General features: G+C 38.9%; 1 gene segment (V, D, J or C); it reads right to left on the reverse strand.

Annotated features, from left to right (window-relative positions):
• Positions 1-167: 167 nt before the first annotated feature.
• LOC127538885 (T cell receptor beta constant 2-like) overlaps positions 168-13600 on the reverse strand; it is a 92274-nt gene continuing 78841 nt past the window's right edge. Inside the window, 3 exon segments of the C gene segment in view lie at positions 168-406; positions 768-874; positions 1031-1048. Coding sequence covers positions 386-406; positions 768-874; positions 1031-1048 — 146 coding nt within the window.

Consider the following 13600-nt stretch of genomic DNA (forward strand, 5'->3'; position numbering starts at 1 on the left):
ATGTTCCCAGAAATGTAAAGCGTAGCACATGTAAATGTCAGGGTGATTCTCTTCATCTCCTAGAGAATATTTTCCATAAATTACTATGGTTACCTCTTAAAAACATCTATTGTGACTACATTTACAGCACATATGCCAAGAATAGAATAAGCCACAGGCACTCAGAGTGAGACCACGCCAGGACATTTTTATTGTTTTGTGATTAACACACCACTTTTGTTCTTTCTGGCTTATGTAGTTCTCTTTGAGGAAATCTATAAGGGATGAAGGTGAGGAGGAAAAGAAAAGCACCTCTTCTGGAACACAGACTGGAAATAGATGAAAAAGCCAACTCAGGGTCATGTGACTTGCTTTTGGTTCCCTGCTGTCAAGTCCACAGCTGATCTCAAGAATACTTTTTCTTGGCCTAAGGAAGAGACACAATAAGGCTTTTAAACAACTTAGAGTTGAAGAGGATTGACTGAAAGAGGTTCCATTTTACAGATAGGAAGCTCAGAATCAGTTTAAAGACAACTGCTTCTGAAAGGAAAATTCTAGGTGAATTTTTATTAGGATCCATCAGCTCACATCTTTCTTTCAGTTTTTCCCTTTACCTCTCCACTCTGAATAATACTATAACTAAGCTTTCAAAAAGTAGGTAAACTCCCCCAAACGATTCCCCCAAACCTGTGGCTTCCCCATCCCTCAGTGAATCTCATAGTCCCTTAGTTTTATTTATTCAAGATTTTCCCTTTGCCCCACCTGACCTTCTCCTTTGTCTCACTTACCATAGTTCTCCACACCAGAGCACTGACCAGAAGGCCATACAGCATGGCTTTCCCCAGCAGAATCTCATAGAAGAAAGTGGCAGACTGGACACTACGTTGATAGGACTCTATGGGGACAAAGACACCCCCCTCCAAAGCTGAACTTTCCAGTTTTATGTTCTCATTATTTCTAGGTCAAGGGATAGGCATGTACCCAGCTAGATCCCCTTTCTATAGGAATAGGGTGACTGAATGAGGAAAAATGGAAAGAAATGCTTACTTACCAGAGGTGACCCCACAATCTGTAAGAGAAAATTGTAGAAGATATATAATTCATCCCACCTTCCTCAAAGAGGCTTTTATTTAGGGTAGCCATGCAAGTTGGCACAAACCCATATTCTTAAAGAAATAACTATTATGTTCTAAAAAAAATCTAAATCTCTCAGTTATTTCCAAATCCAGTCCTGTTCCTAAGATTAGTAGAATGTATATTGCCTGAAGATATGGATTATCTCAGTTTTCTATTTGTATCTCTAGCATCTACTACAATGCCGTGAAAATTGTAGTTTAATTATTAAATTGTGCTAGCTTGATTGTCTATCATCTTGCAAATACATCATCACTATGATCTTAGGAATTAGGAAAGGTTAAATTTGGGGGGACACTACATAGACTGTTGAATCAAGTAGTTTTTACTCTGGAAATAACTTCTATGAAGGTCTTCTGGTAAAAGTTAGGGCAACTTTAAGCAAATATTCATATGCAATGGAAGTAATCTAGCTTCATGGTACTAGGAAATTAAGTACCTAGTTGGGTCAATGATTAATGTGCCAAATCTGGAGTAGGAAAAACCTGAATTCAAATATGATCTCAGATACTTACTAGGTATCTGGCTCTGGGCTAATTATCTAATCTGTGTTTGCCTCAATATCCCCATTTGTAAATCGGGGATAATAATAACACTTACTTCCCAGAGTTGTTATAAAAATCAAATGAGATAACAATTGTAAACCCTAAGTACCTGGCACATACTAATTGTTATATCAATGTTGATTATTATTCCTTTATTTATTAACTGAGGGAAGCTTCTTGCCTTCTATTCCCATCTATCATAGAAATTTCCTAGGGGAAAGGATTGTTTTCTTTTTGGTTTTCTGATTATCCAAGCATTGTCTACCCTGATTATCTCTTTTATTTCTTGATCTTATTAGTTCTTTCTTTTCCCTTCCTTTTATGTCTTAACCTCCTTCTATGAGACTATTTTTCTCTAGGTCCCGATTCATGATATATCTCACCTGCCTTTCCCCAGGTCTGGTCACTGACATTCTGGGTGACAGGTTTGCTCCCATTACCCTTCCAGTCCTCATCCTCTGAGATCCCATGAAACAGTACTTGGCAACGGAAGCTATTCTTGGGATTGCGCCAGAAGGGAGCAGAAACCCGGAGCCGGCTGCTCAGTGAGTAGCTTGAGTCGTTCTTATGGGGCTGCTCCTTGGAAGGCTGAGGGTCTGTGCTGACCCCAATCTGGGTCTTCTGCCCATTCACCCACCAACTCAGCTCCACCAGATCAGGGTAGAAGCCAGTGGCCAGACAGACCAGAGTGGCCTTTCCCTTCTTCTCAATCTCTTCTTCAGATGGCTGAAATACAGTCACCTTTGGGGGAGTCACCCTGGTCAGGTCATCTGAAAAATGGAAAGGAGTTAGTATCCAAGACTGGAGAGAGAGTTGTCTTACTATAAAAGAGAGGAAGAAGGATGCTGTGTATCTGTGTATTTATCTTTTCATAGTCACTTGTAATTTCTTTCTCTCTCGCTCTCTGCCCATATGAATGATTTTTTTTTTTTGCATTTCCATGAAAACTCCTGAGATATCTTGAGGTTTGCAACCTAAGTTTCTTTCTTAAGTTTCTTTATTTTTATTTTGTTTTATTTTTAATTAAAAAATTTCTTAAACCCAAATCATTCCAACTCTCACTTAATAGCCAATAATAGGTCCCAAGTCAAACCCTAACTGTCATTGTTTGGCCCCTCAGTGATTTATAGTGAATGTAAATAGCTATATTTTCTGTTTTGGCCAGAAGCCCAAAAGAATTTGACTACATAAAAGAGAGCCCCAATTTTTGCCTCAGCTCATACTTAGCTTGAATCACTGAATGGGCATGACTTCAGTCAAACTGAGACCTATTAAAGACATTAGCTCAAAAAGGCCAAGGTCTTCCACTGCATCTAGGGCCATCTCTAGTCATCCTGATCTATATTTTGCTACTGGACCTAATTAGATGACTCTTGAGAAGAAAGTGTGTCTGGTGAATTTGCACAGCCCTCTCTCACTTAAATCTCTCAGCTCTTTTTCAAAAATCATGGTATCATCTCCCTAATGTCATGGTCCTCTTCGAGAACAAAGGATAAACAGCACAATAACAACCACTCTGTTTCAAGCTGTCTTCTACATGTGTTAAAATTTCATCTAGTATTTAATTCAAATATAACATTATGTAAGAAGGGTCCTCAGAAGTGGTCTCATCCAGCCCCTTCTTTTTATAGATGAGAACCTAGAAAATCTTCCTTGATCTATCCAGGTAGATGTGATCTTTATAGTATGAGATCTGTCATAGCATGATATAATATGTTATATAGGGTACTTCCAAAGTCTTGGTGCTATTTTAATTTATAATAGCATAATTAAAACTATCATTTTTTGTGGGTGACTCACAGACTTCATTGTGCTGAAGTTTAATACCTTTTCCCCCTGAGGCAAATGGGGTTAAGTGACTTGCTCAGGGTCACATAGACAAGTGGGTTAGTGTCTGAGGTCACATTTGAACTCAGATCCTCTTGACTTAAGGGCTGGTGCTCTATCCACTGCACCATCTAGCTGCCCCTATTTAATACTTAAAAAAAAAGCACTGAAACTTTTGGAATACCCTATATTCTAGATTGTCTTTTTAAAATACACATTCTTGCTAGAGTAAGATCCTCAAGATCAGAGACATTTGTAATCTCTTAGCACAAAACAATAGAAGAAGCATAAGAAATGGTGCTATGATTTCATTGAATAGTCTCTCTTTCTATATATGAATCACTTTTCTTTTTTACACATCAGTCCTTGTTCCTCAAGACAGACTCCCCTGAACAACTCCTAAACTTGCCCTTCCTCCAAACTTCCCCATTTCTTTTGATGGTTCCACTATCCTTGTTACCCAAGTTTGCAATTGTGGAGTCAATTTATTCTAAAATCCCACTATTCAGTCAGGTACAATGTCTTGTGGATCCTCTTTCTACAATGGTTCTTGAAGGTCGTGTGGTCTTTTTACTCCAATGATAAATCTCTTTGTTCTAGATCGTATTAACTCCCATCTAGTCTATTACAATAGCCTACTAATTGGTCTCCCAGTATCCACCTCCTCTCCAATTCATCCTCCACAGAACTTCTAAATTGATATTCTTTAAAATATAATAAATCTATGTCAATCTTTGCTCCTTCCAAAATCTTAAGTAGCTCCCTATCTTTGACAGTTCCCAAGTCCTGTAATCTCTCCTTGCCCCAATTTCTTCTTCTATAAAACAAATTGTATTAGAGGTCTCCGAGACTGCTTCCAGTTTATTTCCACCGAACATTGTATTGATATTTTTAAAGTGGCTTTTGATGCTTCAATTCAAACAAATGACTACTCGGCTATTGGTGCGATTGCTGTTGCTACTGTTATTTACTTCTATTTCTGCTGCTGCTACTTAGTGCTACTGTTACTATTATTGCTACTGCTACTTACTATTGCTTCTGCTGCTACTTAGTGCAACTACTTCAGCTACTCAGGGTCACACTACTGCAGCTAGTGCTGCTATTGCTATGTACTATTGCTGCTGCTGCTGCTGCTACTACTACTTACTAATACTACTTATACTTATTACTTCCACTATCCCTACAACTACTGCTGCTGCTACTTATGGCTAATATAGTATATCCCAAAATTTTAGCACTCAGCTAAAATTATCATCAAGCACTAAGACCTTGAGGGCACTTTGTATTACCAGTGTTTACATTACTAAACCTTTAAACTGCACTCAGACTTTGGCCACTTGTATAATCTTATATGTATCTACTACTTTGCACTATAGAGGAATTGTGGAGAAGAAAGTCTGGATTTGGAATCAGAGTATTTAAGTTTAAATCCTGTGTCCACCTCTTACTAACTCCTTGGACAGAGGCTATGCGTGTAATCTCTCTGGAATTCTATTTCCACATCTATAAAATATTGAGGTTGGATTAAATCCTTCCACATCTAAACCTATAATTTCCCTTTACTACAATCCCCAGAAAGTGGATGTTATCTTTATTTTATAGTGCTCAGAAAAATTTTGTTATTTAAACTAAGGTTTGACAACTTTGGTAGAAAAACTGAGATTAGAATCCAAGAATTGTTTTGAAGTCCAGGGCATTTTCTGTCATGTCATTCTACTATCCACTCACTGTGTTCCTTGCTGAGTATAGTCAATAGTATGATGAGAATGCATAAATCTCTATAATTAATATATTTAATTAAAAAATATGTAAGTGCACATATATAACATCTGTCAATCCAATCGCTTTGCATGCATTTTGTGAGTTTGTCTCATCCTTCCAGACCTCCAGGAACAATTATATTTCTAGTGTCCCATTAGACTAAGTTCTCTTTGGCATCTCAGGAATTCCTCAAACTCGTTTGTTTCCCAGATCTCATATATCTCAACATCCAAAAGTCCACAATACAAAAAACTCTATACCCAGAAGATCTAAAACCAACAACTCATAGAAAGATCTCCTGTAGAAGCTGTGGTGCATTCCCTTTCTTTTCTGAAAATAAACATAGTCTAGTGTATAGAAGATGAAGTGGACTTGAAATTAAAATCCTGGCTTGATCACTAATAGAATGTATGATCTTGACCAACTCATTTCATTTCTATAAACTTCAATTTCCATTAGACAAGAAGTTCAGCTTTGAAAACTACAGGTTAAATTTATTATGTATTTAGAAAAGGAAAGCTATACATAATTAAGACCTGCAGTTTGATGTGCAGTCCTATTTTTCTGTTCTACCATGAATGTGGAAATGTCTGTTTTATTTGATGTGTTTGGAATAAAAATAAGGAATTTAAAAAATAAACTTCAATTTCCTCATCTATAAAATGAGGAGGTTGTGGTCCCTTCTGTTTCTAAATCTTTGAATCCATCATTGTCACTCTATTCAATACAACTATTATTCATGCTTCTCTTTGATAAAATAGCTAGATAATATTACTGATTAGAATCAGCAATATCTGGTGGATGGTGAGCCTCCTAAATCACCTTAAAAGTTTTTCCATTAGTAGGACTGATTCTTGGTTATACAAGGACAAGAGCAATTTGTGCAATCATAAATAATGCTTATACTTCACCTCTCTAAAATTCAGTTGCCCCATGTCCAAAATTATTAAACTGAATTGGATTAGATGCTTTCTCATATACCCTATTACTTTAAATCCTATTACTTTCTCAGACACTAGAAATGAGTAGATAAAGAAATAAGACTTAGGGTTTTGTAACCTAAATGGGAATCCACTTTGAAATGCCACCTCATCTTGGCTCTAATTCTCTCCTGACCCATCACTGTTTATACCTGTCTCTCCATTTTTGTTTTCTATCTTTGTTCAACAATCATCATCATCACTGTTATCACTAAATACCTGGATGTTTACTGATATGGAATTTATCAACAGGATGTGGGGTCTTGTGTCACTAATTCAATAACTTTAAAAAGTTTCCTAAATGCAGAGATGCAAGATTGGGTGTTGTGGGGGATTAAAAAATGAGGGGAATTCTTCCCCTCAAATAGCTGATGCTCTGGGGCATCAAGGGAACCAAGGGAGTACCAGATCTAGACCAATTCCAGTCCTCTGACTCCAAACTCCTTTTCACTGCTTGACAAGGTCTCATTATCAATCCCCACAGATTCCCCCTTAGTTTTTTTTTTTTCCTTTAGAATTGTACCTTTCTTTTTTTGTCCAATGGAGAAGACCTGGGTCTCTCCCTCCCTTGTCCCATATGTTCCCTTTCTTCCAAGACCAAAAAAGCACTTTCCCATACCTAGCTTACTCATCCATGTCTGGAAAATCCAAAACAACCCCCCTTCTCCCGTCCTCCGGCTGGGGTCCCCAGTCTTGACCTCCTTTTCTATGAGAGCAAGCTCACAATATGCATAAAGGACTAGGAGGGGTGAGGGGGTTGGTTCGCCTCTGGAAAGACAGGACTGACTGGAGCTTTCTGATACTCCCTTCGTTGGACAAACCCTCCTACCCTGCCCTTCTGTCCCCTGGATAGTGATTTCGGAATATCAAGCGTGCCGGCTCGGGAAATGGGGAAAAGACTTACCTGTGACCACTAACCGGGTACCTGGGCCGAACTGCTGCTCATAGGACACAGAGATAGAACGTTGCAATCAAACCTCGGCGGCCCGTCCCCCAAGTCTATACTGGTTTTGTTCCCAGTCCAACCCATCCCTTCACCTGACTCTGACCTGTCCGGCACCCTGCCATCTAACCTCTTATCCCAAAGCAGTAAAAATCCACAGTGAGGCTGAGAAAGGAGCGTGTAGGGATAGAAAGTGCACTGAGCCTCTCCTAAACATAGCTGCCTCTTCCCAGGTCCGGGACCTCCCTTCTTGTCCCCGGTCGTCGGGACCTCCCTGAGTCAGGCATCAGCCGCTCTAGCCCTGGGACCCTTCCGGACTTTCCATTCTCCTAGAATAGCTGCCCAGAGTCGCTTACCTAGGACAATCAGCCGACTTCCAGATCCAAAAGTCTGAGCGTTAGCAGAACACAGTCCCCAGGCCCCTCACAAAAACTGGACCCCAACCATCTTCGGTACTGCCTGTCTATCCCGAAAAAAACAATCCCACCCAGGAGACCCTCTAGACCCCCCCGTTGGACTCCCCCCAGGCTTACCTAGAACGATGAGGCGGGAGCCAGCCCCAAAGTATTGAGTCTCTGTGCCCACAGCAACACAATCTGGCACACAAATGAGCCGAGGAATAATGGATTCCTATTCCCAAACCCTCAATTCTCGCTCAGGCTGCTGCCGTCCCAACCCTGTGCTCTGCCCTGATCACTGTGAAAGCCTGAGTAGGAGTAGGATAGTGTCGGTACTGTTTGAACCCACTTACCCAGCACTATCAACTTGGATCCGGCTCCAAAATTCAACTGCCCGGTGTTAGCACAGCAACTGGGGCTGCAGCTTAAACTCTGGAAAGCATCTAATGGGCTTCGCTTTGCTGCCTAATAATCTAGGAGATTTCCTCCTCATCACCGCTCTCCCCGCGCCCCACCAGTGACCACCTCACGATCTTCAAAGGGAGTAAAGGATTGGAGTAGGGAGAATTAGATAAAGTCCATCTGAAAATGAAAGTACCCTCTCCCCAAATCTTTAACTCATGCCCTCCTCACCAAATACAGTGAGCCTGGTCCTGGGTCCAAAATGAAATTCATTGAAATACTGTAGGGAAGAATTTAACATGAATCTGCCTCTATCCAGGGATTACTTCCTTCCTTTAATTACCTCCACCCCTACCATTGTTGACCAGAAAACGCAACTAAATAAAGCTGGATATGCTTAAAAGCAAATTAACATGAGGGTAAAGGGAGTCATTTCGAAGAAGGCACAAAGTACTATTTTTTCAAAATTACATTGTAAAAATACAGATTCTTCATTGGAGTGACTCCTGCTTTGTGATGTGTCTGAGATGGACACCTTTGACAAAGTGCTGGAAGTTATTTATTTCTCAGAAAAAAAAATTATTTTTAAAATCGCATTGGAAGAAAAAGCCAAATTTGACTCAGAAATTACTGAAAATAAAGATGTATTTTTTTCCCAGTCCATTTCCAATAGAAATATGGCCTTCATCATTTCTCAGTCAGACCACTTAAAGCAGGGGAGAAAGGGAGAGTTCTTATTTATTTATTTATTTATTTTTGGCAGACATCTCAGAGTCTCATTGTGCCCTACCTCCCTTATTTGCTATCTTGATAAAACCACTTCAAGAATGGCCACTCCCCTCAATCTCCCTTCTTTCAACTCTAAGGAGATTTAGAGGAAAACAAGTGTGTCTGAAGTCTGGCAGAGCAAGGTTTGTCAGAAGGGTAAAGGAAGAAGTCATGAAATAGAAAGTCAAGGGAAGGCAGGATGTACTTGCATTTCTACCTAGATGACACTCACCCTGGGTAGAAAACCAGAGAAGAGGATTAAACCATAATATTTGGGTTCCTTTTAAGACTAGAATTTCTAGTGAAGTAGAGTGGATAGGACCAAGGCAGAAGGAAGATTCTTCTCTTTAGTTAAAAAGTTATCACAAAGAGTAGCTAGTTGAGTCTCAACAGAGAGAATATCCTTGAGCAAATTACAAGAGTTTTACAGTCTCCAAGGGGCATGGGCATAGTGGAAAGGAAATCAATTTCAGACCGTCTGGTCCATTTTTCTTCAAGGATAGACTTTAAGGATAGACATCAATTCATTGGCACACAGAGCTCCCAGATAAGGTCACAATTGCTTGTATTTGCAATTTATAGTCTCAAAAGTATTTTCTAGAGCCCTGAGAAGCTAAGAGACTTGACCAAGATTCCACAGTCAATCTGGGTTAGAGTTGGACCTCAAACTCATCTTCACAGTCTCTAGGATGGCTCTCTGGCCAATAGATCAAGCTGATTCTCAAACTGACCGCAGAACTTTAAGGCTTTGCAAAGGTTTTTTTTTTTTTTTCCCCATAAATATCATCTAATTTAATCTTCACATCAACTCTAAGTAAGTATTATTTTACAAATGAGGAAACTGAGACTCATTGAGGTAAAGTGACTGTCCTGGAACACATAGCAAGTATCTAAGGCAGGATTCTGATTCAGAGTTCCTGAGTCCAAGTTCAGAACTCTTGTCTACTTCAACAACGACTCTAATGAGAGGAGATAATTTTCAGTGAGAAATAACATATTGTCTTCCAGACAGACTTAGGCAAAATGGCAAATCAAAAAGAGTTTGTGATCATCCCCTCTCCATTTCTGTGTCTTCAACCTCTTAGGAATCTCTTGCTCTGATAATTCCTGGCTCTCTGCTTCTCTAGATCCTGTGATAGTCCACTGAATACTTGGGGTCTTAAAACAACACTCTCCCAAAACTATGTCTTTATTCAGACTCCAACTTTGTCAATGTTTATCACATTTAAGAGGACAGGACACTAACAAGGAGAAAAAGTTGTTGATCAACACTACTAGGATGGTGAAGATACTTTGAAAACTTTGTATCTCTATCTCTTTCTCTTTATTTACACACACACACATATATATATATGCATACATACACACCTGTCAGACTGGCTAGAATGACAGGGAAAGATAATGCTCAATGTCAGAGGGGATGTGGGAAAACAGGGACACTGATACATTGTTGGTGGAATTGTGAATACATCCAGCCATTCTGGAGAGCAATTTGGAGCTATGCTCAAAAAACATTTATTCATTTATTTATTTATTTATTTATATTTTTATTTAGAGTTATTAAACTGTGCATACCCTTTGATCCAGCAGTGTTACTACTGGGCTTATATCCCAAAGAGATCTTACAGAAAGGAAAGGGACCTGTATGCACAAGAATGTTTGTGGCAGCCTCCTTGTAATGGCCAGAAACTGGAAACTGAGTGGATGCTCATCAATTGATGAATGGCTGAATAAATTGTGGTATATGAATATTATGGATTATTATTGTTTTGTAAGAAATGACCAACAGGATGATTTCAGAAAGGCCTGGAGAGACTTACATGAACTGATGCTGAGTGAAATGAGCAGGACCAGGAGATCATTATATACTTCAACAACAATACTATATGATGATCAAGTCTGATGGATGTGGCCATCTCCAGCAATGAGATGAACCAAATCAGTTCCAATAGATCAGTGATGAATTTAACCATCTACACCCAGCGAAAGAACTGTGGGAGATGACTATGAACCACTACATAGAATTCCCAATCCCTCTATTTTTGTTTGCCTGCATTTTTGATTTCCTTCAGGCTAATGGTACACTATTTCAAAGTCCGATTCTTTTTGTACAGCAAAATAACTGTTTGGACATGTATACTAATGTTGTATTTAATTTATACTTTAATATATTTAACATGTATTGGTCAACCTGCCATCTGGGGGAGGGGGTGGGGGGAAGGGGGAAAGAGGGGAAAAATTGGAACAAAAGATTTGGCAATTGTCAATGCTGTAAAATTACTCCTGCATATAACTTGTAAATAAAAAGCTATAATGAAAAAAATAAATAAATAAAAAATGAATTCATCTAAACAGATCCAACCATTCTGGAGAGCAATTTGAAACTATGCTCGAAAAGTTATCAAATTGCAAACTCTGATCCAACAGTGTTTCTACTGGGCTTATATCCCAGATAGATCTTAAAGGATGTGCAAAAATGTTTGGGGCAGCCCTTTTTGTAGTGGCAAGAAATAGGAAACTGAGTGAATGCCCATCAGTTGGAGAATGGCTGAATAAGCTATAGTATATGAATGTTATGGGATATTATTGTTCCATAAGAAATGATCAGCAGGATGTTATTAGAGAGGCCTGGGAAGACTTACATGAACTGATGCTAAATGAAGCAAGCAGAACCAGGAGATCATTGTATAAGATTATACAATGATCAATTCTGTTGGACATAGTTCTTTTCAACAATGAGATGATTCAGATCAATTCCAATAATTTTGTGATGAAGAGAGCCATCTACATCTAGAGAGAGAACTGTGGGAACTGAGTGTGGACCACAACATAGCATTTTCATTTTCTGTTTTTTTCTTGAATTTTTTTTTGCATTTTTTGTTTTTTTCTTCAGTTTTTTTTCTTTCTTGATCTGATTTTTAGTGTGCAGCAAGATAATTGTATAAATATGTATACATATATTGGATTTAACATATATTTTAACATATTTAACATATATTGGATTACTTGCCATCTAACAGAGAGGGTGGGGGAAAGGAGGGGAAAATTTGGAACACAAGGTTTTGCAAGGGTCAGTGTTGAAAAATTACCCATGCATATGTGTGGTGTTCTTTTTCTTCCTTAAAATATATAATATGATGGTTCTCTCTGGGAGAAAGCAGGTTTCTCGGGGAGGTTTTCTTGAGGCAGCCTTAGTTGCAGTTGAAAGTAATAATCACCCAAAACGCAGCCACGTGATAAAAGTTCAGATCTTTTATTGCCTCCAATATAGTCCAGTTAGCTTAGAGGCCTATCTCTGTACTTGGTTCTAAGAGCTCCCTCTGAATGTCTCCAAATCCAAAGGTTTGTCCTTCAGTCCTCCAGCCAGCCAAGTGGAAAATGGAATGGATCTCTCTTGCCTTGGAGAGGCTCTCAATCTCCAATATAGCCCGGTTAGCTTTTCTTAGAGGCCTCTCTCCTTGGTTCTAAGAGCTCTTGCAACTTTGTCCTTTGCTTCTGCCTCTGCTTTCTTCAGCCTCCAGAGCCAGCACCAAGTTAGATCTGTCTTGCCTCTGAGAGAGGGCTTCTGGTTCTCAATTTCCCAGAGTGCTCCTCTCCAACCCCAGTCAATGTTCCAAAGTAAAACTCCTCACTCAGAGAGGGCTTATGGCTGAATTCACTTGATGCTCCCCTCTCAATCTAAATTCAGCTCCACTCCCCGGGTAATTCAGCTGAATTCTGTCCGAGAGCCTCTGTCTGTTTCTTATATATGTGAGAGCGGAATTGTGGGATACGAGAGAGAGGGATTTTGGGTTTCTTCCCAGAGTGCTCTCTGGCCCTAAGAGCTTCAAGGGAAGTGTGAATTCAGATATCTCATACTAATCTCCAAAATCTCCCAAACATGTAAACTCCAATGAGTAAAGCTGTGAACACAAGCATTGTATCAATTACATTGAGTTAACACTAGGATTCTAACATCTCTCTTGAGTTATCACCTTGTTTCAAGTTGAGTTAACACTAGGATTCTAACACATATGTTTTATTGTTTAATTTAAATATGTTTAATTTATAAAAAGAAAATAAATAAGTAAAAATGAGTTCATAATAGTTATGTGGCACAATGGGGTCAGGAGGACTTGAGTTCAAATCCAGTCTCAGACATTAGCTGTACAATCTTGGGCAAGTCACTTAATATCAATTTTCTTCAAAACAATAAAATAAAAAGAATGACTTAAATTACTGGAAATGTCCAAGAAGAAGCTGGATGACTACTCTCACATGATATTGTTTTGGGAATAAGGAATATGTTAGACTAGATGACCTCAGGTTTTGTACTATTAGTAAGTGGGCATATAAGATATTCAAATTTCCGTTCCTTGATGGATACATTCTAAATCTAAGATTCATGAAGTTGTTTTTTCTTCAAAATATTTTTTAATAACTGTTTGATTATGCTTGCTTTCCTTTGTGATCCTACATGCTTTATTTTTTTGTTTTTTAAAAACTTTTTTTTCTCAGAAAGGTTCCACAGACTTCACCTATGAAACAAATCACTACTGTAACCCATCTTTCCCTATGCAACCGATGGAAGAAGAGTTCCTTCCCACCAATTCCAGGATATAAAAGGAGAGAACAAGGAATAAGAAGGTTGTATGAAATAAAATGCTAGGTTTGGAGTCAGACAAACCTATGTCCAGATCTCAGTTGTGCCACTTTCTAATGTGTGATTAGGTGCAAATCAGAGGAAATTCTGAGTATTTCCTCATCTATAAAATAAGCTACCCCTTCCCCTATTTAGAGTATAGATGATCCCAAAGCTCCTTTCCAGTTCTGAATCCAAGATTGTATAATCTAAAGAACTGATCCAGAATATCAGTTCTAGGG

This window comes from Antechinus flavipes, chromosome 5 (assembly GCF_016432865.1).
Source record: "Antechinus flavipes isolate AdamAnt ecotype Samford, QLD, Australia chromosome 5, AdamAnt_v2, whole genome shotgun sequence".
NCBI classification, from domain to species: Eukaryota; Metazoa; Chordata; class Mammalia; order Dasyuromorphia; family Dasyuridae; genus Antechinus; species Antechinus flavipes.